Source organism: Poecilia mexicana, unplaced genomic scaffold (genome assembly GCF_051168715.1).
Source record: "Poecilia mexicana isolate PSO_F unplaced genomic scaffold, ASM5116871v1 scaffold_8, whole genome shotgun sequence".
Lineage (NCBI taxonomy): Eukaryota > Metazoa > Chordata > Actinopteri > Cyprinodontiformes > Poeciliidae > Poecilia > Poecilia mexicana.
The window spans coordinates 15415115-15439883 of record NW_028263377.1 but is presented as its reverse complement, the minus strand read 5'-3'; the positions used below and the strand labels follow the sequence as shown (position 1 = coordinate 15439883).

At 41.2% G+C, this 24769-nt stretch overlaps 1 protein-coding gene across 2 annotated transcripts; it reads right to left on the bottom strand.

Moving 5' to 3' along the window:
• Positions 1-172: 172 nt before the first annotated feature.
• Positions 173-19287, bottom strand: gprc5ba (G protein-coupled receptor, class C, group 5, member Ba). 2 transcript variants are annotated; one of them, XM_088008340.1, is made up of 4 exons: positions 18671-19285; positions 7593-8619; positions 5580-5701; positions 173-4453 (listed from the first exon to the last, which is right to left on the bottom strand). In XM_088008340.1, exons 2-4 carry the CDS (start codon positions 8617-8619, stop codon positions 4409-4411), a joined length of 1194 nt encoding a protein of 397 aa, XP_087864466.1. In that variant the 5' UTR covers positions 18671-19285; the 3' UTR covers positions 173-4408. The 2 variants fall into 2 exon arrangements, with proteins under 2 accessions (XP_087864466.1, XP_014861704.2); XM_015006218.2 differs by lacking the exon at positions 173-4453 and having other exon boundaries at positions 4682-5701; positions 18671-19287.
• Positions 19288-24769: the final 5482 nt, after the last annotated feature.

The window sequence follows — 24769 nt, the reverse complement described above, 5'->3', positions numbered from 1 at the left end:
GACATCAAGATGCTGCGTATGCATGGGACCCAGGAGCTGAAAATAATTCAAAACATAAAGTAATAAGCCAAACTTATTATACAAAACGTCATACTCCTTTTAAAAACATGTAACTACTTTTATGAAACAGCAGGTTTAGCTATATAAACTGTATCCACAAAGATAGACGATGTTTCTTTATTTTTTAAATCATCTTTTAATAGTTTACGTTTCTTTAAAAAAAAACAAAAAAACCTGCAATTTTTACTTTCCTCCCAAAGTTCAACATTAACCTGGCTTTTCTTCTTTTACACTTTTTCAAAACAATTACAATTTATAGGAATAAAACACCATATCCAGGTAAAAGTTCACTACAAACATGACACTTTTATTGAACTTTTTTCATCCTGAATCGGTTACAGAAACAACAGAGTTAACTGTTTTATTATTTTTTTTATTTTTTTATTTTTTTTTCTAATCAAGAAATCAAGTTTCTATACATATGCATGCCTCATCACTGCACAGTCATAGCTGTGAAAACCAATACTGCCCCTGTCAGCTGCCCTGCTGGAACAGTCTGAAGGCAAGAAGGATCGGGAGAGGAAAGCCTTGGAGGGTGGGGCGTTGTTCAGATAGGCTGCCCAGGGACAACAAACTCAACATAGAAGATTTGTGCAAATTTCACCACAGTCTACTTGATTTGTAACACAGAGACAATATCAGTCAGACGATTCTCTTTTTTTAAAAAAAAAAAAAAAAAAAAACCCTTTAAGTCTTCAAACCCAAGCAGAGGAACGTATTCTTAGGTCCACTGAAGATGGCATGTTGTTTCCTTCATTGGGAATCACTCTCTGTTTGACCGTCCTCTGATTTTAATCTCTTTACTTCACAACAAGCAAGCTTGCTTTTGTGTTTTCCAAAGCACAGACATTACGTGTGTCTTCTGATATACACTGAAATCATGATTGCTGTCACATGACCGTCACATAAATAGTTAGTATTGAAAAGTACGTCTGAGAAAGATCTTATATGTAGAAATGGTGATTAAGCATGCACAGATAGGTAGTTGACGAGTGCAAAATCTACAAAGTCACAACATGTTGTTATTCTTCCTTTTTTTTTTTTTTGTAATCCACACCGAGTGAAAACATCACGAGAATTCAAACATCCCTCCTCGATTGCGAGAAATGTACTGGTGACCATGAAAACCCCTGAGGACTCTTCTCCTTGCACTGATCTGTTTCTGACCAGGACTGGCCCAGACACGGCTCAGGCTGAGAGGACAAGCTGTGTCTGGGTACGAAGCTGGCCTGCAAGTAGTCGTCCTGTTTTAGAGTAACCAGAGTTTGAGACATAAACGTACAGCAGCAGTCAGGGGCTAAACCCCCCGCACCCCCTACCAAACTTTTCTTAGCTCAGGGCTTATGCAAGTTCAGATAACACTACCATGGCTTTTGGTGATCTTACATTGCCTCGCAAAATTATTTATACTTCCTGAACTTTCACATTGCAACCACAAACATTTATGTATTCTATTTGGGATTTTATCTGACAGACAAACACAAAGTAGTGCTTAGTTGTAAAGTAAAGGAAATTGATGCATGGCTTTCAAATTATTTTACAAATAAAATTCAGAAAGCTGTTGCATACATTTGTAGTTAGTCCTCCCTAAAAAAAAAGTCAAAGCAGAATCCACCAAATTAAGAGTCCAATTTAAAGTAAATATCAGACCAGCTGTTTTGTGAAGGAATGCACCAGACAGATCAATGATCAATTATAGGTTTTTAAACAATACCATATTGTTACTCTGGAGGTGGTGCAGAGATCCTCAACTCAGGTGACAGAATTTGTTGGACTTTATTGAAAACTGACAAGAAAAAAAAAGAAGACATTTAATCTTATCAGAAGAGATTAGACCAAAATGGAGATTTTAAGCCCACATGGAAAATGCTGAATGTAGCAGAAAACTAATACTGGACATCACCTTGAACACACCATCTCCACTGTGAAACACAGCACTGTGTCATTATGTGGACATGGAATACCGGAGGAAAATCATAGAGGCTCCAAAACCCTAACTCGTGTATTCAAATGCATGCCACTATTCACAGTTTTTGAAAATCTTTCATAAAAATAGAACTAATAACATTTATCTCTCCCCATCTCAGTTGTCTTTGCTTTATGTTGGTCTGTCATATGCTATGATTTGACAATAAAATATGTTTAATTTTTTGGCTGCATTGTGACAAACTGGGAAAAACGTTCAGGGAATAAAAATACTTCTGCAAGGGACTGTATTTAGTGTGGTCGACCCACCCTGCTCTGCTCTGAGTTTCATAAAAATAGTCTTTGTTTACTGCATGAAGTGCCAATGTTATTCACAGCTATTTGTCTTTTTGTTTTTCTAAAAATAAAAACAGCAATCAACAGGTACAACCAACATAAATCCCTTTAAATGAATCGCAAAATATTCATGAACAATAGTCCAAAAGGAAAAAAAGTAAAAGCACATCTAGCGTTGGCAAAACCATTTTCAAAACTCTAGCAAAAAAAAAAAAAAAAAAAAAATTAAAGACACCAGCAAGAGAAAACTAAAAGCATATGAAAACAAGGCAGCGCATGAACACAAAGCAAGCAAGTTAATCCAAATTAAAATCAGTTCTCCAGTGCATAATGGGTGTCTAAACTCAGCCTAGTATTAAAATAAAAAGGAGAAGAAAAAAAAAAACGTAAACGAGCAAGCAAAGCATTACAGCACTACTATGTACACAGTTTCTCAGGTGAAACAGAGAGCTGGTGTCACGATGTAGGGAAAGCGTGTAAAACAGAGACTCCAGTGGAACATGGAGTCCTTCTTGGCATAGGGACTTAAGCTATGAGAGACAGGGAGAAGGTGAAGAGGAGGAGGAGGAGGAGAGGCTCCCACATCATGCACATAGAGACTGGAAGGCTATTTTCTCATATAGAGTGACTGAAGATCTGGCCTCACCACCATCCCTCTCTATATGCCCCCTCCTGCATCTTCTTCTCCTGCATTTGATCCTCTTCTTTCCACCACACAGTGTAAACCTGATCTCTCTGAGACTCCAGAAGATCTCCACACAGCAGAAGCAGCTCTAAATATAGTCTGCCGCTTGTTCGTTGACGAGTGGATCCACACCGGCGTTGTTCCTGTCATGTCATTTCTATACCTCACTGCAAAGAATTTTAGCACCAGAAAACAACTTGTGAGCCCTCACGAAACCACAAAACTCACATACAGTATATGCACACAAACACAGACAGAGGAACCGGGAGCAAGAGGCCGATTCATTTCCTCGCTCCGCTTCCTGCTGATCTAATGTGACGGTTTCTCCTGGCTGCTTCCATCCGCCACTGGCCGCTGGAGATGCGTGGAGAGTGCAGAAGTCTGACCCAGATTCCCAAAGCTGCACCTCCCCTGCTGACGACTGACGCCTTCCTTCTCCAATCACGATCCGCTCTGCTCTGCTCTTTTCTTTTTTCAAATCTCTAGTAGCGGTTCAATAGCAGCATGATGGGTCAGGTCCTCCAGATTTACTTTTGTCGTGTCTGTGCTCACTTCATGTCACTGTCCCCTTTATATTTCACAGTTTGTATTCACAATGTGTCCATGCAAGTGGGATGATGACGCAAGGTGAAGAGAGTTATGTGTTGTAGTCACAGACAGTGCAGGGAAGAGGAGGGGGAAAGGCCAGGGCTAACAGTCCAAAGGAGGAGGAGGAGGAGGGTTTGGAGTGTGAGAGCTGTACAGATCACACAAACACACTCATTCCCGTATATAGACACCAACAGAGGGTGACTTGTTTTTAAGAGAGCGGCACTCTGGCTCAACCCTTACAGTGTGAACGGATGGAGGACAGAGTTAAAGGTTTCCGCTCCAATGCCAGCACCGTAAAGCAGAAAAACAATGCACCTGACAGGATAAGAGCTAGAACAGAACGAAGAGTTTGCTTTCACAGTTTTCAAAGATGCCTGCAGTGCTGGAGTGTCAACGGAACCAGTCATACCAAAAGAGAGAGATAATGTAATAATAATAATAATAATAATAATAATAATAATAATAATAATAATTAATAATGTCAGATAACATTGTGAGTTCTGTTTGGCCACTATCATACTGGACACATTTCAGTTCATGTTTTGCAACTCTTCCATAAATACTTATTGACTAGAAAAGTTTTAGCTCTGTCCTCCACATGCGGCCCTCTCTCAGTCTCACTCACATTCATTCCATAATTGTTTGGCACACAGTCAGTGATAAAGTCTGTACATGAAAGGGCCCTGCAGGCAGACAAGCCTAAAGTCCAGTCCAACTAGATGCCTGCCCCACCCAAACAGTCCTGGACCCCTTCCTCCTTCCGTCCTCTTCATCCCGCCATTTTCCACCAAACGTCGTCTTTCCTCTCGTTCACCACAGCTGCCTGCCAGTGTAGGTGGGAGGGGCAGAGGGCACCTGTGGATGAAATAAAATTGGTGTGTAAATGATAAACAGCCTGGAAACATCATGTAATCAAACATGTTTTGCTAAAAGGGTTAGCTGCATTGCAAAATGCCATATTTCCCCTGGTCCTTTTACACTGGCTTAAAGTTTTATACGGGAACTTTGCCTCCAGACTAAAGAATATTTGGGTTTAACTAAAGGCATGTTGAATGCAATCTTTGTTTTTGAATTTTTCATACATTTAAGATGTGATTTTCTTTTTCTTTCTCTTTTTTTTTTGCACATCACAAAATATTTGTTAGCAAACATGCATTTATATTCTTCGATGCAAAGCAGGTTAAATCAGTAAAATCAGTATTCCATTGCATTAATTAGTAATATTATATAGACTAGTTAAACAATAGTTAGGCTACTGAAGTAGGATTTTAGTTATGTTAAATCCCAAATTATTCAAACCACTGGCAGATTTGAATTTTAAATTATTTTCTTCAACCAAGAACTTGGTTTCTGATAGGAAATGAGACAGGTATTTCTCAAAGAATAAGCAAAGCAAAAGGAGTTTAAACTTCAAAAAATATAAAAACTGTGAAAGTTCTCGGATCCTTAGCTATCAAATTCTTCTTATAGCTGTGTACAGACTGCTGTTTTGACATCTTATCTTTGGTGATGAGCTCCAAGTCTTTGAGATTGGAAGGGCTCCTTACTTCAAGTAAAAAGAAATGTGTTAAAAGATCTCTCTGTGCATAAACCTGCCGGCGGCATGGATAAGTTTGGACTTAACGGAAAATCATCTATGAAAGTGGTCTTCCTCTGCCAGCCAGAATGTACACACCTCTTGATTTTACAGTCCTGCAGGCAGTTGCATCACTCAACAAATAAAAACAATTCATGGGCGAGTTAAAGACACTGAGGCTCCCTCACAATCACTCGCACAAATCACTTTGTGAGTTTGAGTGATGAGCGACCAAACCAGTCCATGCATTAGCAGAGACATGAGCATGCAAGCACACACCTCTCTCTCCTTGTGCAATGACGCGTGATCCATAAGGAACTAACGTACATGCAGTCTTGTCGGCGTGATGGAGTGTAACAGCGGCGTGTAAGCGGCGTGTACCTGTGACTGGGAAGATGTACTCACCGCTCCCCCGTTCAGGATCATGGTCATCTCTGTGGGCTGGTAGACGTTACTGCGGAAGGGAGCACTGGGCCTGGCACCCGTGTTACTGTTGTGTTGGCCGGCACCGCCACCGCTCCTCAAGCCTAAGAGGCGTACACAGAATACTCATTTTGACTCATCGTTTTTGCTTTTTCTCCTGAAACACTTCCTACGCAACAGAAATTTTCCTCCAACACCTATTTCTAGGCTCTCAGGCAAACCTTTCCTGGAGTTTAATTTTTCACTTTGGCCTACCTTTCCTGGAGTTTAATTTTTCACTTTGGCCTACATTCGTCCTACAAGCTGCCCTATGGAAGTAAATATGTGCCATCAGGATGTGAATAAAAAAATGCCTCTGAAATTTGAATGTTGTATATTAGTGCTTACTTTTTACTTTTTTCAGTGTTAAAATTAATTCAGAATATATTTTTAACCTAAAAAGAAAATTCAGTGTCATTATTTGTACATGAAAAAGAAAATTCAGTGTCATTATTTGTACATGAAAAAGAAAATTCAGTGTCATTATTTGTACATGAAAAAAAAATTCAGTGTCATTATTTGTACATGGTTGCAATTTTCATTTGTTAAAAAATTTAAAATCCTATTTCAAAGTGATCAAATTTTCAATATACATATTTTTTCAGTTTAATTTTTCAGTGTTAAAAAATTCAACATATAAAAAAATTCAACTTTTCAAAACTCTCAAATGCAATAGTTTCAGTGTCCTCAGATTCAACTTGGTCAAATTTGCCGTCTCAAATTCAGCGTCAAAAAATTCGCTGGAAAAATGGCAATGTTACTTCAGGTCACAGACGATTCCAACACCCAGCCAATGACATGACTCAACCGTCACATTGAAGAAATACCAGCACCACCGAGGCTGACGACAATGGAGGCGAACGTAAACCCAACGGTGAGTTTAATGCTTTCATATTCTGTAGCATATTTTATTTTGCTGATGAAGTTTGATATATTATCTTAAAGGTTGATTTAAAACTCGGGTTTGGGCCGTTGTTAATCTTACATCATGTAGTGCTGGCATATTAGTTCCAGCTACCTCCTAGCATCCCACAACTTCCTCCCCGCTGTCCCACACACGATTCCTCCCGTTTTATTTCAAAAATAAATGCCACTTGCGCCAAGTCTAGAATATTTAAAGAGAAGTGATGGGTGACGACTTTCCGGGTTTTGTTAGTCGTAATTTTTCGGGAGAATTAATAAATTTATGGTCATTACAACATCATCCAAAATACTGCTTCTCTTATCTAACAAGTGACGATATATTAATTTACATTCTTTTACTTTTCGGTACAAAACGTCGTTCTGTTACCTAGCAACATTATTAAAAAAAACCTCCTTTGTTTTTTTAACTAATTTTGAATCAAATATATGCTTGAAAGTACATCTGCTAACTTATTTTAGATTAATTTATTAAGTCATTCATAAATGAAGTCACATGAACAGGATGGGGTTGTGATTATAATTAAAGTAGGAAGAGTTCACAGCCCCTCCTTAAGCTTCAATTGAAGCATACAAGGCAGCCATATTAGCTTACTACATTAGCGGTAGCATCTGAAAAATTACGACTTTACTAAGACTGCCTGTCTCAGTCAAGCTTTAAGCTTTAAATCAACCTTTAAGATAATGTATCAAACTTCATGCGCAAAATAAAATATACTACAGAATATGAAACTCACTGTTGGGTTTGCGTTCGCCTCCATGGTCGTCAGCCTCGGTGGTGCTGGTATTTCTTCAATATGACAGTTGCGTCATGTGATTGGCTGGGTTTTTTCATGTACAAATAATGACACTGATTTTTTTTTTTTTTTTTTTGGTTAAAAATATTCTGAATTCATTTTAACACTGAAAAAGTAAGCACTAATATACAACATTCAAATTTCAAAGGCATTTTTTATTCAAAGTCTGATGGCACATATATTTCCATACTGTCCAGATAAAGGATGCCCTCTAGAATGTTGAACGGTGGTGGTGTACCTGCTGTGTTCTCGTCGCTGTATCCGTAGCTCTGGTTATCCACAAACTGCCGGTGAGACAGAGGGATGTCTTCATCAAAGCTCGTCTCCCTCATACGTGTTGAGTTCTGGGAAGTGTCAAAGTAGTCTGGGGCGGTGGGTTGCGGTGGGGGTCTCAAGCAGATGTGGGATTCGGGAATAGCATGGAAGATCAGCAGGAGCCAGCCCTGAGTCACCAAGGCTATCGCCAGTGCGGGGTTGTTCCACTCTGGGGACCTGCCGAGCCAGTCGTTACCATACAGGTAGAAGCCCACCCAGGCCACCCACAGCAGCAATGACAGCAGGCATGTCACCAGCAGCCAGACAGCATTGCAGCGCCACTGACGTGTTTTTCCACACAGAGCCAAGGAGGCGGCAGTAAGGGCAGCGAGAAGCAGGGCTAGCACGTAGCTGCAGGCTAATGAGAAGTCCAAAGGCATGTACTGACAGGCTGCTCTACCTTCCCTCAGCACGGTCAGAAGTAGCCACTCAGCGGCAATGATGCCCTGCACGGCACTCAGACCTAACGCCAGACCCGTTAGAGCACATCCGCCGGGGCTTCGGCGTTCTCGGCCGAGCCTGCGCAGACGAACCCCCTGAACCAACAGGCAGGAGAAGCAGACAGCAAAAAGGAGACCCCACAAAGCCCTACGGATCAGACAGAGAGACTCATCCTGCTCGACAAGGTAGGCAAAACTGAGGCCGAACAAGCCAAATATCCCCAGGAGCAGGAGGAGAATGGGCCCTACACCACAGCGCTTCTCTGCTTCACTGATGTGGCGCAGACGACACAGCAGGACCAGAGCGAGTAGGATGGCCGCCAGCGTCCCACCGGCAGCCACAGATTCGACAGCTACGCCCCAGATGGATTCCAGGTCGCACAGGAGAGTGTAGGGTCGCCCGAGACCCCAGCCGCAGCCTCTTGGGAGAGCCTCGGAGTCGTCCGGATCCTGACCGTGGGCATGATGAGTAACAGCCAGCAGCAGGAGGAACACAGGTGGGAACGCCATCTTTGAGAGGTGAACAGAAGTGAGGATGGACAGGAAGATTGATGCAGAGCATGAGGGCAGAAAGTGGAGACAGGAAAAAGGTCATGAGTCACAAATGTTGGTGAGCCATTAAAGCTGAGCCGTCAGTCATTCCCGTAGCAATCTTCTGTCCTTGAAACAAAGCAGACGATCGGCTTCTGCTGCGTTTTAGAAATGGAACAAAGGACCAAAGTTTATGCTGGGTGACTGACTGAAGCTTCTCTGAACACACAAACAAACTACGCATTGTGTTTCACCGGTGGCAGGTTGTGGCCATTTTTCTTTTAAAATATTTCTACAGCTTTGGGGCAAAAATAGCAACTCTTAGAGTGCAAGCGGAGCTCAGATCTGCTGGTTTCAGCCTGTTCACCGTGTAAGACTGGAGTCTGAGCAGCTACAGCACTGGGAAAACAAGAGCTGCAACTTCATGAATATTTCCACGAAAAAAATACAGATACACTGAAAAGATTGTGACTCACTATCAGGCTTCTTGCAAGGTGTGAGACGCTGCATAATGCACTACACACAAGAACACCGCACCTCCAGCAAAAATACAAGTACTTGTTAGTACTTTTTGAAGTGTGCAACATCAGTGCTGTCAATCTAACAGTTTGCCCTCTGTCAGGATTATTGTTCATATCATACACATACTGAGTTTTTTTCATTTAATTGTTTGTTGGCTTTGCAGAGATGATCTGTGCTGTCGTCTCACCTGACACACTGTGTGTTTTGTGGAAGGCTGATGTGTGTTGAACAGCACCACAACACCAGACAGATGAACATATCCTCTTGGCAGGTTGCTGTCACAAAATGTCCTGGCATTCTTTGTGAGCTAAACAGTCGGCTTTCAAAAAGTGCTTTCTGCTCTTTTCTATGCTTGCAGATAAACTTTCAATTGTTTTCCTTCAGGGAGATGTAACTTTGACATGAGAAATGTAATGGTGTCCACAAATTGACTACAGCGGTATTTGCATACCACATGAAGGACACTGGATATCCCGAGCTTTATATTCCCACTCCCAGTGTCAGTGAGTCAGAGTGGGTTACGCAGGCAGACTGCTGGGGGGGGGGGGGGTAGTTCAGGATCAGATAAACATTCTGGTCACACATGCAGGCCTGCATGTAACTTATACAGACTAATACTTTGCTATAATGGGGAGACTACACAAAGAAGACAAACCCCAAAATTACAAAACCAGGGGTGAAACAAATACCTGTGCAATACCAGCCTCTACATGAAGTATATTTTGATAGTTCTGGGTTGGACTCACTTTTTTCCTTCAGGTCTGACTCAATTCTTCAAGGTATATCAATGTTTTATCAAGGTGTCAGAGATTTTTGACCCTATGGATATGATAGCACAGGACAGCGACAGCAGTAGGAGTTTGTCCCACAATCGGTGGGTTGTCGGGTCGATCCCCGTTCTTTGCATAACTCACCTTCCTTTCCTGTGCCTTGCTCTGCCCTGCGGGGCACCATCAGTGTGTGAATGTGTATGTGACTGAATAGCAGGGGGATGCACTGGAAAGTGCCATACAAGTACACACCATTTACAGTTGCTGCAGATTTGTTGGCTTCACACCAATTATGGGAATCTCCCTTTCCTTTAAGATCTGGCCAAGTTGAAGGACACAGAGTACAGTGAGCACACCACCATGTTCAAGAAACCTCTTTGAGATATTCAGTGATGTCTAAAGAATGGTTAGTTGGTAACAAGGGGCCCCAAGTGTGCAAAACAAATATCCACTACTACACCAGTATACCACCACCACTGGCCTGAACTGCAAAATGAAGGAATTCTTACATGTTGTTTTCCCCCAAATTCTGAACATACCATCTGAATGGTTCAGCTGCAATTTAGACTCATTAGGCTCCCAATGTTTTTTAATCTGTTATCCTATAAATCAAGCCGTAATGTATAAATTTAGCCCCCGTTTCCTGTTTTTAGCAAAATGGGTTTGCTCTTCTGCTCCTGTTGCCCATCTGTTTTTACATGTTGTGCATTCATAGATGTTATTCTGAGTACCTTGGTTGTAATCTGTGGTTATTTGAGCTACGCTTACATTTCCACTCTGTCCATTCTCCTCTTCGCTTGACACCCACAAGGCCACCTGCTGTTTTCTAGATATTTTCCTCTCTTCCAGACCATTCTATGGAAACCCAAAACACAGTTGTGCCTGGCAATCCCGGCAGACAAGCAGTTTATGAAGCATTCGAACCAGCCTGTCTGGCACTAACAACCATGCCATATTCATTAAATCCCCTTTCTTTCTCATCCAGATGCTGGGTTTTAAAAATCTTCACCACATCCAGATGCCGAAATGCATTGCCTTGCGGGCATTTGATTGGCTGATTTACTAAACTACAAACAACTGTAAGCCAGTTTTAAATGTAGTATGCCTAGTAATGTGCAATAAAGGTTAAATTAAATTAATCACTCATGGTCTTACAAGGCAAATTGTAGACGAATTTAAACTTATACTTTATTATATTTCTATGTGGGGGAAAAAAATCCTGTGCTTAGAAATAATTAATTAATCAATAATAAGGCATCAACAGACCCTCTGTTGTTTTTACCTTGAATAATCCATTTAGTCAATAAGAACTGTGTCTTCTCCTGCATCTTTACTGCTGGATGTCGATCACAGATACTACACTGTAGCTACCAGTCGTGGCATAACGAGCGTCTGTACATATCTTCTGTGGTCAAATCATGAAACCATATTGTAATATTTTTGAAATGCACTTCCACAATTGGAACAAAAACAACAACAGGTTCAAAGGTCAGATTTCCACTTTTAGACTTAATGGCTTCAATGTAATTCTTTTTTATTACGTCCACTGCACTTCACCTCCCCCCTATTTACTTATAAGCTATAGCTATTTTGTGCCCCTACATCTATTTTTGAACAGGCAGCTGTTGTTTTCAAGTGAACTTCCTAGGAAGCCCCAGGCCTAACAGTGCAAGTTGCATGCATGTGATTGTGTACATGATTATCAATTAGGGGTCAAAACTCCCCCTTTTCCTTCTGTCGCCTTTCTGCAATACTGCATCAGCTCGAAACCACTTATTATTAATCCACCATCAGTCAAAGCTTTTAAGCACAGATTTATGCACAACGAAATATATGTGGCACATCACATCTGATTAGTCCTTCTTGTCTCTAAATTACAGAGGACAAATGTAGGTAAAAAGCTCTCTCCTTCCTTATTGTATCTTCATCACCACCTTCTTTGTCTCGGTCCAACGACAGAGGCAATAAAGCCACGTAGTCAAGACGGATGCACAACAAGAGGCTGAGGCTTGCGTCCTGCACACTATTGGCTTTTCCACTCACTCGTCCTCCTGCCCCATCACTCCCTCTTGCACAGATGGTTGCACTGGCTGCTTTTTGAGTGGGACTTGGCAGAACCTGTGAGCCGGAAGCCACCACAGGCCACACACAGGCGCGGTCACATGAGAGCCATCAGCTGCACATGCATGTGTAAAATCCCACATGTTAAGAGTGACATGCACATGCAGCACATATGCTACTTAAGTCCTCACATTTCTTTCATATTAGTGAGCCGTGTGAAAAGGGAGGATGATATTGGCTGCTCATCCTCGGCGGCCTTCTGCCTCGCCATGCATGTTCCTTTCTGTCGCCATTTCTGTTCTCCGTTTCAAATTCTCTGTTCTGCTAGACGTCCGTGCCCCTCCTCCTTCAACACGCTACTCGTTTAAAAAAGACCTCCAAACACTCTTCATCTTCCCCTTTCTTCCATCTTAGATCCTTGTGGTCCTTCCTCCTCCTCCACTTCCTTCCACTTGCCTTTATTCGTTCTTTTTCTTATGTAATTCAGGAACAATCCAGCTCCAGCCAGTTCTGCTGCAAGTGCAAACAGCCGGGTGGCACTGAGCTCCTTTATTCTACACCTCACAAGGTTGCAAGCTTGCTTTTGTGCTGCATGCATGTCCAACATGCCTCTGTTGGCATGCTGCAGGTTTGACATTTAGCTTGGTTGCACGCATTATATGTCCTTATGAGGACAACATGCATGGTTGAAACACAAATCCCCATTGTGACGCAAATGCAGCATGCATTCTTTGCAGCACTGAACAGGAATACAGGCTCGAGGGGACAAATGTGCAGCACTGCAGTCATTCAGACGAGCTCCAGGCTGGACAGAGAAGGATGGGGGACGGGGGGGAGCGTGATGAGTCAAGTGGTCCAGGACAATTACAGACTCCTATGATTATCAGACGCAACACACAGCCAGATGCTGTCTAATTACTGTGGTAACGATCAGAACGATTATTGCATTTTAACGACTTGCTTCGTGTCTTTCTGTTCTGCAGCAGTTTTGGCCAGATTATTTCAGCAACACACAAAATATCAGAGTTTCTAAAAAATGTGCAATATTCGACCGGACCGCCGCTTACTCAGATGGAGGGACGAGTTATTAGCTCACAAGTTAATCACAAATAAAATGAAACCGTCAGTTTTGTGCTAAGCTTTTTTGACTTCTTCCAGGAGTGAAGTTGTGTTTACTGCCTCTGAATTTTCATTCAAAAGAAGCATGTCTAGTTTGCTTTCTGAGTGAAACAGCCATTGAGGGATGATTAATTATAAAAATGTCTAATTTACTTAAACCAATTTAATAAATGCTCCCTGCTAATTGCTCCGAAATGACTCGTTAAATGAAGAGCAGTATCTACAGTGTATGTAATAACTCCCAGGCTTCCATTATAATGTTTCTGGGGGTTTCTCCAAATAATTTTCCGCAGTACACATTAGCTACTTTTGGAGAGCGGGGACCTTTTAATGATTCTGCCTGTTGAAGGAAGTTATCTTTTGTCTTTATGTCCTGGACAGATTACCAATGTCAAGGTACAATAAGGTTTTACAATTTTGAGACTGCAAAGACATTCCATCAAATCCTTCCTACAATTTAAAGCACTTTTGATGAGATGCCAGAGAAAGCACCGGGTTGACCAGAGGTTTTTCCTGCTGGAAAAAGCATAGAGTAACATTGTACACATTTTATGCCAACTGTTGCTGTGCACTACGTGTTAGCTGGCTGAAAGCTGTTAGTCCAGGTTATCATACTGTAAAAATCTCATACTGGCTCCATGTATGGGTGACATTTTGGCTAACTCAGTTTGGTTTGTTGGGGTTTTATTAGTTTCGAGTAGAGAAAGCATCTCTGTAGTGAAAGCTGTGCGTTATTTAGTTTAAATGTTGGTTGTTGCTCAGGAGGTGTGAAAGCAGAAACCGAAATAAAAACACACAAAGAAATATCAGTGTAGAGATATCCTAAACATTTGTCTCCTAGAAGTTAAGATGTATAGAAACAAGCCTTCACTGTGATAACCTTTATACAATAGATGTAAACACAAGATGGTTTTCAGTTTAGACTTGGTACTACATCAAGGTATCCCAAGATTTTACATTGCCCCTCCCCAACATGTTGCTCTGCCATGGTGGTTACCAAATATTTTCCATATTACAAAAATGCTGAATTCTGCAGTTTGGACAGTTTTCCTTTTGCAGGAAACAAAAGGAAAAAATCAATCACCATTGTTATGGCAACAGTATTTTAAAACTACATGACAAACTACAGAAGCAATTAAAAAAAAAAACGAAAAACAATAAAACCAATGTTTTGGGTTACACATATATATACCATAAATACCATCAAATGTGTTTATAATGTTATCACACTGACAGCATAGAGGCTCACACCTAGACAGAACAATGGCAGAATAAAGATTTGTTCTGCCATTGGACAAACAGTGAAGCTGTTTGTTTTGCTGCAGCCTTAGGCCACATCAACTACTCTCAGGTTGATTTTTGTCTCAGATAAATTGCATTTATCTGAGACAAAAAGATTTATCCAAACGGACAAGCACATTTTAATTGCTGCATAAATGCTCTAGCAAGTTAAAATTTCTCCTTGTACTTTTGTGCTACATCACTACAGAACTCTGTCATAAGTTAAGATCGGTTCGTAATTATTTAAAATTCTTTGCTATCATTAGTGGAAACTAAATGAGAAAAATCTCTTAGGATCTTTACCCTTATTATATTTTGTTTTTGTTGTAATCCCTTGTCAAATTTTGTATTATTGTTATTTGTTTTTTTGTCATTTCAGTTTCTGTATTAGAAGACTGACTTTACCAGAGAGAATGCAAATGTGTATCTTTGCACTGAAAACATTTAGCTCGTCTTTTGTCCTTTGCAGCAGCTAGTGAGATTTATAAAAATTCAAAATAAGAGGCAAAGGAGAGTACGGATGAGAAAATGTGGCAGTAGACTACCCACTAAAGTCTGAGTCATTTTAATTTTGAAGAAATAACTACACTCAGCTAAAGGTGCATAATTGTTCTTTTAATAATCTTAATGTAAATGAAAACAGATGAGTTCTTGATACAGAAGTTTAGGCTGCCAATTGTTCCAGGCTCCAATCTCGTGCAGTTTTTATGCTCTGCATGCGTAGGTTTCCTCTGAGTACTACTGTTTCCTCCCACATTCCCAAAATATGCTCACTTGGTTAACTGGTGCTTTTAAAATGAATGTAGGTGTGAGCAAATGTGGTCCTTTCCCATGGATTTTTTTTCTTTTTAGACCAAGACATAATTGCTGAGTTTTGTAACATTTGGATGCAAAGCTGCTTTTAAATGTAGAAGGAGCCTGGAAAATAAGGCTCAGTTAAAAAAATAAAAAATCCGAAAGGAGAAACGCAACAGATGATTAAATGCACGCTTAAAAAGAATGAGATATTTCCAACCTCCTGGGAGCCATTTTATGGAAACTGTCAGTGCACATATTCATCCCCTGCCTCCTCAAAGATCCCTGGTCCCCCTAATTATACCTCATTATCATGTGACTGGGCTTACAGCAAGACCATATGCTAATTGACTTCGCAATTAGCAGAGCCAGTGTTACACGTCCACCCTCTCACCCCCCCTCCCTCCTCTTCTATCATCATAACAGATACAGTATGGGATGACCGGACGGATGTGATGGCACGCAAAAATGTGTATCCTGAGCATGCACAGCTCCGGTGTCATGTGTTCCGCTTCACTGCGATATGATTAAGCATCTTCAATTATAGATTGACATCCGGAAAGAGGATGAGTGGTGGGCTGGTGGGGGGAGGGGGGTAAGAGGGGATCAGACTGGGTTTGAGAGCGCGATAGTGATCAGAGGAGCAGGAGGAGCGAGGAACAGCCGGATGCTCGGAGGAGGAATTGGAGTGAGCCGCTTGCCGTGAGCAGGAGCGTGTGTGTGCGTGCGTGCGTGCGTGCGTGCGTGCGTGTGTGTGTGTGTGTGTTGGAAGAGGGAGTGGGGGCATGAACACAAATGCATACATGAGAGATGAAGCAGCGAAGCTCCAACATATAACAACCTGACCTTATAAAAAACACATTTACAAGCAGTTCCTTACAAAAGGGACATTTTACACATCAGGTTCCTTTATAATCCATGAATGCTGTTTATTGGAATTTTTTGAAAAATGATAAATGCTTTCCTAACTATATATAAATAAAATCCTAAGCATGTGCTCTGATTTCCCTAGTCAGTCGATCACATTTCAGAAGTCACTGTGCGTAATTTTATCTCACAATAAATACAGATGCTTTGTAATGGCCAGTTTTATTTCTGAACACATAGCATGGAGAGGTTTAAACCACGGTTAGGTTATAAATGAGTACTCCAAGCTCTGAACCACTCAGACAGCTCCGTTCAATCCATCATTTGAAAATGTAAAACAACTGCAAACCGACAACGACACAGACAGGCAAGAGGAGCATTACTAACAGAATCAGTCGATAGACTCTTGGTAACTCTGGTGAAGCCGCAGAGATCCAGAGGTCAGTTAAGATAATATTTGTGGATTATTGCCAAGAAGATAGTCATTGTTAAAATAAAATCATCAGAAGTTCAATTTACATTTTGCCACTGTCCTTCTGTTGGACAAGCAAACGTGTGAAAGAAGGAGTCAAATGAGACCAAAATGAAACTTTTTGGCCCAAAACACAAAACGTTGAGTGTGGCAGAAAGTCAACACAACACATCACCCAGCAAACACCATGCTTACAATGAAACGAGCTCACTGTGGAAGTGCTTTTATTCAGCAGGGACAGGAAAGCTGTGAAGACGGACTGAGCCAAACAAATAGGACTACCGTACTTATTAGAGTTCGCAGAAAACCTGACACTAAGGCATAGGTTTACCTTCCAGCAGAACAACAGCTCTGAACGTACAGCCAGAGATACAATGAAAGGGCATAGATCACAGCCTAGTCCACGTCCAGACCTAAATCCACTGGGAATATGTGACAAGAGTTGAAAAATGTATGTCCTCATATGCATGAAGTCCAATCTGACATAACTTGAGCTAATTTGAGATTTCAGTCTTAGTGCGACGCTGTTGAAGACTGACCCCAAAAGAGTTTCAGCTCTACATGCAGTGAAATGCAAGGCAATAGAGAACCTTGGAGGAGCTGCAGAGATCCATAGCTCAGGCGGAAGAATGTGTTGACATTACATCCACAAATCTGGTTTGAAGAAAGCCATTGTTGAAAGGAAGCCAGTCAGAAATTGTGTTTGTAAATGGATGGAAGAGGATACCGACAGGACATTAGAGATGCTCTTTAACCAGTCTGACTGATCTACGGGATTTTGCACAAAAATGTGCCAGAACTTGTCTCTGTATGTGCAAAGTTGGTAAAACAAGTTGCAGCTGAGATTGAAGCAAAAGGAGATTCTTGACTCTTAAGGCTGAGTGCATATGCGCGGTACAACAATTTCTATAAAATAAGTACATTTAAAAAGCATGTATCATTTTCTTACCACTTCATGGTGATTAGCTTGAGTTACCACATATAAATTCCAGTAAAACACACGGAAGTTTATCGTTGCAAAATGGGAGAATGAACACACTGTGTAGTAATCCGTACTGGGTACATATGGCTTCAGCCCAGAGGACGCGGTCGTGTCATCTTTTCCCAAGAGGGGGCTAACTAACTGATGAATGCACAGTCTGATAATAAACAGCTCCACTCAGCTGAATATTTATTCATGAGGGAAAACAGAACACAGTAAAAAAAATAAAAATAAAATAAAAAGACCCAGGAGCTTTTGGAGAGCAAATCCTGCACTGACAACAGGCTCATATGTCATATATTGACCTACAGAAAGTCTGACATCCATTTCCATACAAAATGCCTCAGTCAAATTAGACTCTTATGTGCAGCGCTGGGAGGAACACATCCCAAGGTGTCTCCCTTTAGGTTTTAGCTGACCTGCAAGAACAGCTAAATGCAATCACACATTTAAAGTAAGCTCTTTCTCTTTTCTTTCCTTTCCTTTTCTTTTCTCTTCACACCCCCCTCATCTCGTTTAACAATAAAGGCCACATGGGAGGGTCCCTGGGGGTTCCAGAAGAGTGTGTTTGTTTGAGGGGGTGGGGGGACAGCAGCAGCTATGAACCATTGTTATTGAGGTGCGTGACTGTGTGTGATCCAAAAATAGGGAATGGTATCCAGCCTCAAAGCTGGAGAATAGAGAAATGATTGACACCCCTGAAACCCCCTTTCCTCCGCCCCCCGCACCCCCCCCCCCCTAGTGTGTGATGAAAATGGAGGCGCAGCCAAAAGACACAGACGCCTTTATCTCCGTGAGAAAAAAAAGTGCAAAAAACATCGACTGGAGCCCTAAACAGATTTGTGTTGAGGTTTTTTTTTTAAATTATTTTATTTTTGTTAAATGCACCATTACGAGCAAGAGCATATGTGTCCATACCGCTTCTCCGCGTCACACACCTATGCATTTGGTGCATAGACATCGCCGTTTTTCTCCCCCAAAATACTGCAACTGATGCGGCTCTTATCTTATTTACGACACAGCAGCCGGATTCCAAATAAAACCAGGTCTTCTTCAGGACATTTAAAACACAGACCTCTAAATAAACCAGGCGCACGGACGTCCACACTTCTCCCCCACCCCCACGACTGAATCAATCAGCATTCTACGTTCAGCACCTACCTTGATCGATGTAAACAGATGTGATCTAGTATAAAGAGGGATTCACAGTCGCCAGGTTTGATGGGATGCTGAATATTGTTTTAAAAATGTCACATTTCGGACTGAGCTCTCAGTTCGCTGGGTTTGATGCTCCTCTGCCGCTCCACATGGACTCCGAAGCAGACGAGTGCCCGGAGATTCAGCCAGTGTCCGCGGTCCTCAGAGCCAAAACAAGCATTGATGCAAGTCCGAACCGGAGAGGGTGTCAGGGTCAAAATACAAGACAGGTCCCGTATCCTTACAAAGAAGAAGAAGAAGAAGAAAAAAAAAATCTAAATCCTTTGTTTAACGGTGCGCATCTTCTCCAGGATAGAGAGATTGTAAACGAGTGAAAATCCCCCCCATAACAAACCGTGCCCCTCCTCCTTCTCTCTCCGGTTATTTTGCTGATTCTGTCTCTGAGTCTCCGGTTTGACGCTCGCAGCTCCCCGCTGCACCTCTCCCGACTGAACGCATCACCAAAACAGCGCTCCGCATAACGTGCGTAATGGTAATCCCGCTACGCAGCCAGGCGCGCACACAAGCACGGAAAGTGACATCTCTCCACACCCTCAGCGCGGACTTCTCTCTGTCCTTTCCCTGTTAAAGCGCCTCACTCTGATAAATGACTTGTTTACTGGCATGTGTTCAGCTTATAGGTTACCTCCCAGCTGGAGACGGCGAGTCAGCTCCTAGTGTGGACGCTGTTGAATTTCCACCGAATGCCACCGCAGCCATTCAAACCTATTCACAACTCTTGAACTCTTGAGGAGGGATAAATGGATTTCATTGGAATCCAAAAGACAAAGTAGCGGATGGAGAGAATCTGTGAGCAGCACTTCTAAAGTCTTGCTGTATGTAATTTGGATAGGTGTAGACTTTGACTGGGTCACCAACACATACTTTGATCTATGCGGGTGTTGCAGCTCGTATTGTCCTGCTGGAAGGTGAACACCAATCCCCTTCTCTTCCATTGCAGCATCTAACATGTTTTCTTCATTTTTCTTGCATTTAGCTACACATTCAGCGAGATTTGAACGCATCATTCTACACGAGTTAATTCATTCTAAGTTACTACTATGACTTTCAAACATTAACGTAAGTTTTATATTATTGATTTACGTTATTAATATTTCATATCCTTGCCTCGGGAACAAAAAAAAAATGCAATTTCATGCACTCCATTGTTTTAATAGCATACATAAAAAAAATGTTTATGCTTCCACCGGTCATCTCAGAGGTCTTGACGCAGCAACAAACTGCTGCGGGGATTATTATTTCTCGATTTCATCACACGTTTGTTGCCACAGCTGCTCCAGTCCGTCTTATCGGGGAGGATTTCAGTGGTGACCCCCCTCCTCCCCCCACCACCACCACCGCCACTACTGCACCTCCTCCTCTCTGATTCTTGTTCTGCCTTCATCACAGCACGAATCTGTTGTCGTTTTCCTGCCATTTCAGTTCATAGCAAACAGAAGGAGCCTCGTCACATCTATACAGGAAGCTGATGTTTGTGCTGGATTTTATCACAATTAATCCACCGATTGAGTGTTAATCCATATTTTGGACATACAATCGGAACCGGTCCAATTGTAGCAGAAAGTTATACGCACACTTACATTTGACACGTGCAGTTTTTTATTTATTTATTATTTTTAGCTTTAATCTCTTGTTTTCCTGCTCTCCTTCTTTTCGTACTCATAAATCCAGGCAAAAAGGGGTGACACACAGTCTCTGGGAGCAGGAAGGAGGCGTATCATATGGAATGGCAGCTGAGGATGTGAGACTAATGTGACAGGTGCAGCCTGAGAGAGTGACAGCATGGGAAGAGGGGGTGGAGGAGGGCCATGTGGAGGAGGGGTCAGTGCTTGAAACAGGAGGATTGGGAGAGATTAATGGTTCTTTCACTTATCAGCGGACAGGCCCTTGCAGTATATCACTGGTAGTGCTGCCATTCTCATTATCTTTATATGAGCCGTGGAAGATGTGAAAAGGGACAGGAAATCATTGAACAACCACACGTATTTAATCACGGTAAATTGATTTCAAAGAAACATCCCTCATCATGTTAAAATAATAAGGTAATTGAGAGGCTTATGACCATGTAATTACTGCACATGGGCATTACTGAGATAGCCAGTTAGATTTCACATAACACTCTGATATATAGTGCCTGAAAAATGTGTAAAATGCTTTTTAAGTAAATCTCGCCCTGTCCAGGACCTTTTAATCAGCAAACTATAATTTCCTGCTTAGTTGCCATTTAAAATAGGAAAGGCAAGCAATCAGGCTCCTCAAGGTAAATGGATGATTCATGTGTTGATTTAATTTAAAAAGAAGAAGGAAGAAAAAAAAAACAAACAGCTGACTCAAATCCAAAATTTACCCACATCTACAGTAAGAGAAATCACAAAAAAAATGTTCAACATGATATTAGACTGCTGCAAATTAAGATTAATTTATTTTTGAAACCATTACACAGATTTATCATGAGTGCCTATGCAACAACTTTCTGCAAAGACTGGCTGCAGAATAGAGAGTAAAAGAAATCTTTTTAATTATTTTCCAGTTTCCTTTTGAAGCCAGAATGCAGAAAATCTTTGAACATGTTTCATGTGTTACAAGGTGATTAGTCCACCTTTTTCAGAATATAAAAGTTATTGCAACAGAAATCTGAGCCAAATACGTTTCTTTTCTTGGTATCTAACCATACAACCAGCGAAAGCAAATGAGGTGGACTAGCAGCTCATGTCCTCCAGGTCATGTTACTGTGAAATAATCCCTCTAGCATGTCATGACGATCATGTGTGGCAGTCATGAGGCTGTCATACAGCAGCAATGACTTCAGTCAGAGGCTTCTTTAGATTTGCTGCAAGACTGACTGCCCATGACTCTCTGAAGACACTGGGATGATATACATAGCAACATTTAATTTAGCTTTGGGAAATGGAACTGAATTGAACTGAATGTCAGACAGTGAGAAAAAGGATCATATGTCTTTTCATTGAGTGCTGGCAAATATCTGGTTTCAGCTGCTGTGTTTGTGTGATGTATTTTAGCTTCAGAAATTCACTTAATCTGTGAACTGGGAATACTAGTTTGTCTATATTCCAGACCTGATTGCTTGAACTGGCTGGTTCAGTAGAAATTGAACGCATACGTAGTGCATGTTCTCATCATTAGTTTGACGTTTAGACAAGAATGTCGGAGTATTTATAGCGGGTTCTACAGTAACTTGGATCAGAGTGAACACATGTGAGGCTCAGTCACTGACTAATATAGCCGTACTGACAGCCTGTACTAACTGTGGCTCAGCCTCGTGAGTTATTGTCTGTTAAATAAACCTTCTTTTGTACCAGAACAGCAGGCTCACAGGTGCTGCCCCGGTTTATTTTTGACTCATCTACTATATATATGTTTGAGTAATCTCTCTCTTTCCATTCATATTCATTTTCAGTATGTCTTCTCCCCCCAGGCCCCCCCACTTTTCTTTCCTCTTCCTTCTCCGGAGGTTGCCTCGTCTCGTCGTCAAGGCCTCCTTTTGGCCTCCGCACAACAAACAGCGCAGTGACAGCAGGGTGGCCGACACGGAGACACGCACGCTGCATCTGTTTCCAGCAACTAGCATCACAATGAGATCCTGTGACCTTACAGGATGCATTAACTATGACAGGATGCAGGTGTCCAAATTAACAGGAAGAGTGACTAATTATATAGAGTAACTTTATTTCCATGTACGTATCCCACTTTACTCAGGCTGTAATGGAAACGATGTGAGTTTGAGATATCAGTGCTTTGTCAGGAGTTGTTCTGCTCTCATCTGATTCACAAGCTCAACAGATATTCCAGTTCTTCTCAGCCTTAACAATTTTTAGGAAAAACCGCTTTATAATACTTCTCACCAGCACAATGCAGTAGTGACCAATTTGAGACACAAAAATGTCTTTTTGGATTGTCAAATCTATCAATTTTAGATGAAGTTGTAGCTGAAAAGCTTCCTTGTTTTATTCTCAACATATCCATTTCCATTCTTCAGAGAAAAACTCCATGAAACTGGATTAAAACGCTTCAGGATCCATGTAGCGATTTATCAAAGGTTCTTTGTCCTGCACAGTGCTTCCTAAAACTGAAAAGTCACCATGAAACTTGCTACTTTGCGTCAAGTACAGTTGTTATTTTCACTGTCTACGATTAGTGCTCACTTTTCCTTCTGCCATCAGGGACCAGCTGTTCGCTATTCAAAATATTAAGGGCTTTTTTGACATTTTAAGTTTTTTCATATAAAATCCTGCTGTGGAAATTCAGAATTTATCACCATGCTGTGCTACTATTATAATCATACAGCTGCTCAGAAGGAAATACACTCTTGCTTTTTCCCTTAATGTTGGTAATTCAGTTTAAGCGGGATAATCCAAATCTCATCCATCCGCCACCCTGTCTATTCAGTTCACACTCCAGTAGTTGTCGAGGTCAAGACTCCAGGCAGCAAAACAGAAGAAGCCAGGATGATGCAGATTCCAGATGCCCGAGAATCAAATCAACAAATAAATTGTATTGAAGAAGTAAAACATACTTTTTAGTTTCACCACTATAGGCATGGGGTTAGCTGACCTCTTTGAAGACCTCACCATGCACCATATTTTCATTCAGTGAGCTTTGCAGATCCTTTGGTGAGCTTTTCAGGTCTCCCAGTGGCCCTATCAACATGGTTTAACCCACAGAAGGTCGAAGTGGGGTCATTGGAATAAAGGCAACACCAGGATTTACCTTCCTGCTCTGTCGCCCAGTCTCTAGGTCCCACAATAATGAACAATGGTTTACTCTGAATCATGAGTTGATTATTCATTTCAAGAGAACTAAGCTAGTCAAAAATGTGTGGTTCTCATATGCTTTAATTCTGAAATCTGGTGATGATCAATTACACTAATGTGATCAGTGATGTTTTTTGATGGTAATCTTACAATTTGAATCAGTAGCCAAAATATTGAGGCACTCAATAGGGCACTGGGACCCCAGAGCCTTATTGGGATCCCAGTGCCTGGGATGCCTTATTGTTTTGTCAATAAGGCACTGGGATGCCATATTGTGCTGTGAAAATACTGATAAAATTTGTTTTTTTAGGTCAAAATAACTAAATATTAAACAAAAATTCTGAGTATTATCACAAGTTAACAAGAGTAGTTGATAGATAAACACCTTATAAAGAAATTTCTAAGCATCTTTGCTCAGCTTTCCATAGTCTGGCTAAAATCAAAGGAGCCTGTTGCTATGAGACAACAAAGCTAACAGCTACTCAGCTGTGCAGATTTTTAAATGTGCCAAAATAAAGCATGTGTGCCATTGGCTTATTGTGATACAAACTGTAATAAGTGCTAATAAATAGTTTAAACCTTCAACTTTCACCCAATTTATGAATGATAGCTATATTGGATACTAAACAATAGTATGTGACTTTAAAGTGCAAAGCACTTCACAAGTAGTATTCAGTACCCGTGTTGCCACCATATTAAAAGATCCTCTACCAATGAGTGGTGCAGTAAATGCCAAAAAATGTCAATGCAGTACTATTTCTTTTTTTTACATCCACTAGTATTTACACATGGATAGAAAATAGTGAAGACTTTACTGGATGTGTTAAATATGATTAAATTATTTACCCATGTCTGTCCATGTGCGACCCTTCTCTGTTTGTCTCTGGTCCAGTAGGTTGACTTCACAATAGACACACTCAGGCTCACTGTACTTATTCTAATGAGAAAAAATAAATACATCAGTCCAACAGCTTCTGCCCCACAGTTACAGACTGCAACAGAAAGAGGGGCAACCTGAGTGTGATCGTATAGTCGAACGTAACATAAATTTACATTGTTTGTTTGCATAACTAATATTATCTTTAACACAAATAGTGATAAATATATATGTTTTTAGTACAGGAAATATTTAACATTCAAAGACTACCACACAATTGGTAAAAAATTAAAATGAAAACATACCTCAGAGGGAAAATCAAGTTGATGGTTACCATCAGTCCCACAGTTTCTGCCCCTATACATGAAAAAAAATACAATAACTACAGAGAAA

Coding starts and splice junctions, on each gene's coding strand:
- gprc5ba (XM_015006218.2), bottom strand. CDS start 8,619: ATGGCGTTCCCACCTGTGTTCCTCCTGCTGCTGGCTGTTACTCATCAT. Junction 5,702..7,592: donor CAGCGACGAGAACACAGCAG/GTACACCACCAC, acceptor TACGCCTCTTAG/GCTTGAGGAGCGGTGGCGGT.